The sequence below is a fragment of the Magnolia sinica genome, chromosome 6 (genome assembly GCF_029962835.1).
Source record: "Magnolia sinica isolate HGM2019 chromosome 6, MsV1, whole genome shotgun sequence".
Classification (NCBI taxonomy): Eukaryota; Viridiplantae; Streptophyta; class Magnoliopsida; order Magnoliales; family Magnoliaceae; genus Magnolia; species Magnolia sinica.
In genome coordinates, this window is record NC_080578.1 from 83879821 (window position 1) to 83887230 (window position 7410).

At 39.5% G+C, this 7410-nt stretch overlaps 1 protein-coding gene across 1 annotated transcript; it reads left to right on the plus strand.

Moving 5' to 3' along the window:
• The first annotated feature begins 4958 nt into the window (after positions 1–4958).
• Positions 4959–6519, plus strand: LOC131248956 (pathogenesis-related protein PR-4B-like). The gene is made up of 2 exons (XM_058249485.1): positions 4959–5245; positions 6154–6519. Exons 1-2 carry the CDS (start codon positions 4988–4990, stop codon positions 6316–6318), a joined length of 423 nt encoding a protein of 140 aa, XP_058105468.1. The 5' UTR covers positions 4959–4987; the 3' UTR covers positions 6319–6519.
• The last annotated feature ends 891 nt before the right edge of the window (positions 6520–7410 follow it).

A 7410-nucleotide genomic window follows, 5' to 3' on the forward strand; every position in this document is an offset into this window, starting at 1 on the left:
GGTTGGATGATGGAACTCTTCCTAATGTTCATAATTCCCTTAGATTGGTTGTGGATTGGTTAAATTCTGTTGTTTGCTTTGTCTTATGGGCATGATTTTGTGATGAGATCAATGGCATGGTTTTGTGATGGGATCAATTCTAATTTTTATACCTCTCATCTATTGAAAATTAGATCAAAGGAAGTTCAGACTTGGATTTTAATGAATTATCTTCCAATTGGATGAAGATGGGACCTTGATTCCATTTGTGTTCTTGAATCAAGCATAGATCTCCTTGATCTCTACAAGTGGATCCTTAGCACCCTAGTTTTTCACCTTTGAATTTTACAAAATTTAGTTAATTAGTTCACTATTATTTTCTTAATTCTCCCTGATTTAGATTACATCTTCTTCTAATTCTAGTTCTGGTTACTTTTAGATTACGTATAAGGTTCAGTCCCTGTGGATTCAACCTCGGTCTTACTGAGATTATTACTACATCACTACCCTATACTTGGGGTGTGAACAAAAGGTTTATTACTCGCACCGCGATCCTCAAGACTCGTGAGCCAAGCATGGTAGTATGGGACATCGTGTTCGTGTTGTTGGCTTACGCTAGGCTAACGAGACTCCCCATAGTAACCGTGAGCATTACTTTGACAACTTGCCTTTCGTATGTATTTCAGTTGGGAATAACGAACCCAGACGGATCAAGAATGACTATTATAGTCATCCCACTCTTAGTGATTTAATTGAGACTGATGACTAAAAGGGGGCTGCCCTAGCTTCACCAAATTGTTGGATGAATAGGCTAAATTAATCAGCCGGCTAACATAACCATTCACCACATCGCACTAAAATAGGATGTGGCGAATCAGGAGTTGAAGTCGCGTGTTGAGGGAGTGTTGTCATTGCGAACAAGGTGGTTGGAGTCACATGTTGAGGGAGTGTTAGATTGTAAGTGCATGCATCATTTCATAAACTCCATTATGCGCATTAATAAAAGTAATTAGGAAATGGTTGTTTGCATTGCTTTATCATTTTTGTACTGCTAGACTTAATAACATGTGTAACTTATGCCTTATGGAACCACCGAGTTGATCACTCACTCCCACTCTGGGACGATGTTTTAAAACACCTACCAGACGCTGATGTAGATGTAGGGACTGTCGAGGCCGATGCATTAGACTAGGCGTACATGGATGAGGAGGAGTTCTCCTACTTCCAACTTTCAGACGGGCCGATGTAGGCTGCATACTTCTCGACAGGGAGCGTTGAGCGCTCGGGCTAGTTAGACACTATATTGCCACATTTTTGTTACTTTTTGGAATTGTTTATTAAACCCAACTATGGACCCATACTCTGGATAATCATACTGCATGTATTTTAATTTATTTATCTGTTTAATCACGTTTATTTCAGAGTATGTTACACCGTTTAGTATGATTTTTTGCATGTTTAAATGCCTAACGTAGAAGTAATTGAGAAACCGGCTTTCGAAAAGCATAAGTGATACTCGGAATTTTGGGAGTCAAGTATTTACTCGACCCTCAAAATTCAGGGTGTTACATCATTTTAGGACTTGAGATCAAAATTGAGCAGGATCCAAGACTCAAGTGGGCTGCACTAAAGGAAAAGGTGAGTAGGAAAATTCCTACCGTTAAAACCTTCCTGGGGTCAACAGTGATGTTTAAATGCCATTCATTCCATTCATAACTTCATTACTATTAGGATGAACTAAGAGCATAAATATTAACTGGATTCAAAACTTATGTGGCCCCACGAATATTCAAATGTACGGAAATCCAAACCACAAGCAGATGAGACCATAATATTAATCATTTGATTTTCCCTTTGAATTTGGACTGTTCATGGTGGGGCCTATTGAAGCAATGTTATGTGAACCACAACCTCGCTTGAGTAAACGGATGGACCCCACTGTGATGTCATTGTTATATACACTTGGTCCATTGGTTGCACTAGTTTATCCCAGTGCAACCTAGAGTTGATCTCAAAAAATCAAGTAGACCATGTTCATACAATGCAATCAAATACAAGCTTATATATATGCTCGAGAGTCTATATACATATTTCATGTGCGGTTAAAAAGTGGTGGCATACCAGAGTTATACTCGACTAAATGTTTAATTGAATACTGGTGACCCCGTGCTGAAACAACTAAGAAAATTGATTTGAAAATTCAATTGTTGAGCCAACCATCAATTATGATCAATGATCAAGTGATTTGCAAAATGGTAGGGGCTATTACTTCCTAATAAATTCTTTTTACCTGTGTTTAAAGACTTATTCATTCACTGATAATTATTATCAACGTATTTCTCAAAAAAATAAGATGAACAAATGAATTAAAGAAGGCTAAAATAATGTCAACCTTATTAATATTTGAGTGAAGCTCATTACAATTGATAAAATAATAAATAAACTAGAGAAGTAAACAAATCTAGAGATAAATACATGATCCATCTATAAAATTAAATGATTGAGTCAAATGGTCAATAGGATGTGATCAGAAAGATGATCGCTTAACTAAGGACTTAGTTAATCGAGATATAGCAACTTAGGGTTGTAGATGTTTAATCTAATTTTATAGCAATCTATGCTAAGACTAGGCTATGCTAAACTAGGATAAAAGTAAAGTAAAGATAGATTATGTTTGGCATAGACCTCAAGCTCTTCATCAATTGCTCTTTTTATACGTTGTCGAGGCACAAAACCCTCTTTGGGTTTTTTCGATCGCCTAACATCCTTCTCGATTACGGGATGCATTCCGACTACGAAGGTCTTTAAATTCGAAATCATTGGTTTTCAGATCTCTACTTTTGCATAAATGGTCTCCTTAAACCTTCAAGATACTACTACATCTAGATTTAAGATCCATCAAGGCCATCTCGTCTGCTCATCTCGGACATGAAATTGATCAGGTCATGCATCTGAATGACTTAATCGATGTTGTCCATCTTTCCATGATCTTACTCCCTTCTTATCGTAGAGATTGTGAGATTAGAACTACCAGTTCAAGCTCTTCCATTATTTTAATTCCAATTGATATATAGATAGGGACCCAAATTTGCTAGTGCCCATTCTCTCTTGATTTGGATCTATGTTGTGGCTAATCAACTAGGATATTGGTTCGATATTCGGATATTCAAAATCTTCGTGATCTCCGTAAAAACTTTTGAATATCTTTGGAAAGATTTCTCATTTTAAAAGTATTGTGAAAGATGGCCTTACAAAACATTCCATAGCTAGATTTGTGATAGGATTCTTTTTCTCAGTAAATCTTTTATAGATGTGCTAGTTATGGTACATTATTAAATGACACATTAATCATGGCATGCAATGTTATGCATTAGGTTCTATGCTACCACATTAATAACAAAATTTCGTTGAAGAAAGATTTGCTAAAAATAACTTCGGTTGTAAGTACATTATACTAGCATCTAACATATAGTGACAACATGTGATGACTTCTTATTGATCTATATTAGTGTACTGAGAATGAGCGTGAACCATCAACACCATAAGATATTGGCTTCACAGAATTTTCTCATCCCGCTGGAACTTAACATATGAACGGATTGGATGCTATATAAAAATCATTGTGGGCTCATAAGGGTTTCAACCATGGTCATTTCTATTCCCACTTCTTCCTACCTGAGTCTAGATATGCCTGTCTTAGGTTTTTTTTTTTTTTTTTTTTTGCAAATCAGTTCCTATCGGGACACATAATACAAAAACTTTAGCTTAGGACGGTGTATCTCTGAGCTCTAACATATATGAGACATGGCATGGAAATCTAGCTAATGGGATGATCCTAAGCACTAGATTGGAACAAGGGCCCAAGCTAAGATTGTCTAAGAAAAAAATTTGTGAAATTACCTTTTTTTTTATGGTTTTCAGGTGAAACATATGAGCAAAAGAAAACATCATCGTAGCCAAATGTTACTGATGTAGCAAAGCAATTATAAAAGTAACTATTACCCATTTTCAATCATTTACAGTAATAATTGGGAACCACACAGTCTGCTGATGTAATTTGGACAGATTCGAGGTCATTTTGATAACGAAAGGAGGCTACTCGGGTATATAATGGAGTATTTGATATGCGGCTGCAGCTTTACACAGCATACGATTCATGGGACTCATTGTTTGATAATCCAAACCAATATTATGTTGGGATCGGCAGTTGATTGATATTTTTATGAAAATCTTCTTGATTGAACAATCGATTTTTGGCTAAGAAATGGATGGTTAAGAAGAGAAATAAATACGAAACAAAAGGTCTGAATATTGATGGCTATGCCGGCAATCTTCCAATATGAGAGGATTTTGAAGCATGGTCCATCTAAAGTGGGGCTCAGTAGACCAATGGTCTGGATTACTAGACCAATGGTCCCACTTGTAATAATTGAAAATTGGCGCAAACTTCCGGTCACATATCAAATCAAACGGCTGGACATGGTCCCAATTCAAGAGACCAAATCAAACTGGCTATCCTCTTTCTAATTTTACATTCCATTAACTGTTAGGCTAGCAATTTCGACGGTCCAGATTTCTGTAAAACTATGCCTTTTGCACAGTAAAAAGTCACCACCGTTTATTCTAAAAGGCCCTGAACCATCATAAGAATCTAACCATTCAGATGGACTTTTTTTTTAACCATTGGTTTTTCCTGTTCATATATGGCACACTTGATGACCGCAAACCTGATTTTTGAGGCCGGTGAACGTTCCAGATCTGACACACGTATTATACGTCAGATGAATAGTGTCCCTCCATCCAGCAGCCTTACCATCTGGCTCTCATTTTACCAGCCGTCAGTCGTGTCAGCGTCGTCACAGAAACATGTCATTATCCGAATTCCAGGGCATGGCCTGTCAGTGATTGTCTACAGAGGTTAGGGGTAATTTTGGTAATTTACAACCCAATCTCATGTATAAATAGGAGCTCCGTTTGGCCACTTCAAATCAGAAAAAAGAAAAGAAGAATGGATTCTCTGAAGCTTTGCGCGGCACTCTTACTGTGCATTGTAGCAGCGGCCCAGGCGCAGAGCGCGTCTAACGTCCGCGCGACGTACCATCTCTACAATCCGTCGCAGATTGGGTGGGACTATCTCAGGGCCAGCGTTTACTGCGCCACATGGGACGCGAACAAGCCCCTCGAATGGCGCCGCAGGTACGGATGGACTGCTTTCTGCGGCCCTGTGGGGCCCAGGGGCCAGGCCTCCTGCGGACGGTGCTTGCGGGTAAGATCATATGTGCTTTGTTAATAATAACCGTAGATTGAATATCTAACGGTGATCAGAAAGTGGGGCCCACCGCTATCCTTGCATTTGGTTGGTGTCATGGGATCCACTTTGTAGGTGGATAGGATCCGACGTGCAGGTTACGTGTAGCATTATTTAGTCCCATACATGTGACGAAGCCTCACACATGTGAAAATCCTGGCCGTTTGTGTGGCTTACCATGAAAGTTAAGGTAGGTCCATTCATCAGGTGAGGCAGAGCTGTATGAGGCGAATGGATGGTTAGAAAAGCAACCAATGGTCCAGATTCAATGAACACACCTGCCTGATGAGTTGGGCCGACCTTATTATTTGGGCCAGAGCATATTTGTGGAGGGATGTTCCTGATGAATGGCCCGGATCTCACACCTCCATACCACGTTCATCAAAATGCCCCCCTCTTAGTGTTCGAGAAAAAAAAAAAGAAACAACAGAAGACAAGCATTTGAATTCAAACAGAGACCCCAACAGTACAGATGGAGAGCACGATAACGAAAATACCCCTGATCATTTTTTTAACGGTCCACCCTCCGCGGACAGGATTTGTGTATGACATCCAGCCGTTGATTGTAATCAAGCTATGCAATAGACTATCTGACTTTTGGTTGTATGATAATCATGGTGGGTCCACCTGTCTGACGGTTTAGATGTGATAGGCACATCACAGATCAAAGTAAATGAGCCTACAATATTCAAAATAAGGGACTCAGATATTAAATGGGCCTTGATTTCGGCCCCAGGCTAACCTCCCAACTTAAAAGTCTGCCCAAACAAACCCATATGGTAGCCCAGCCCAGCTGATTGTGGGCCCAACATGTAGGCGTAGACTGACTGATGTAAAGGGCTAACTCAGTGATTGATGCTATGCAGGTAACAAACACAAGGACCGGTGCACAGGTGACGGCAAGGATCGTGGACCAATGTAGCAATGGAGGGTTGGATTTAGACAAGGCCGTCTTCGATCAGATCGACACCGATAGGAATGGTTATAATCAAGGCCACATGATCGTCAACTACCAGTTCGTTAACTGTTAAGTCATCGACTAAGATGACTGATTACACAAACATCCACGTCCCTTCAGCTACCATCTTATAGCTTACCGTAGAAATAAGGATGTTTTATTATCAATAAACGGATAATATCTGACCATCGATCTTCTCAGTAATCATGGTTTGATCATCAAACAAAGTATCATTTTGGAAAAGAAATGAAAAGATGGTCTATTTTCTTTCTTATCTCTATGTGGGCCCACATCCTTTGTCAATTTAGCAATGAGATTTGCATTGTGGTTTTGTTTGGGCTCACCAAGACCTAGAAACACAGGCCTCAAATGGGTATAGGCCCTGATGAATGGCTGAAATCACATGTGCAACAAATCATATTTCAGTCTCCCATTGCACCCAAGAGGCATACGTGCTGATACCCGTACCCAGAAAGATTATTCGAGCACCTAATTTTCGATATTAGCATACTTTAGATAAACTAAATCAGCAAGTTTTGATGAGACGTTCTATTTTAATACATTTATGATCCGACACCTATACCCAAAAGGCCACATTGACAGTGATTCTAACGCCGTGCAATACGTTCCATTACGATGGCTAGATGGCGTTCCTATTTTAATACATTTATGATCCGAGACCTATACCCAAACGGCCACACTGACACTCTGATTCTAACGCCGTGCAATACGTTCTATTTCGATGGCTAGATGGAAAGATATATGCCTGTTATAATCAATGCATGTCATGCACTACATTCCATGACACCGGTGATTGACTGTTGGATCGGTGGCCTAAATAAGCGATGACAATCACATACTTGAAAATTAATTAGAACACTCCAATCGCACCAATCTTAGGCTTTGGTGAATCCTTTGGTGCCTACTATGTCAAAGGACGTATCACTGGACACCCGTGTGATGCATGTGATCAGGACCATTTCCAAACCATGATTTTATTTGCAATGCTCGACTCTGGAATGTATGCGGGTTTTCATTTTGATGCATGAGTTGATATAATGGGCCACACTCTCTATGGTCCATGCGCCAAAAATCTCCCCAGCAAAAAAAGAGATCGTAACCTTACAATTAGAGGCCCAGCAAATGAACGGTTAAGAAAGTTACT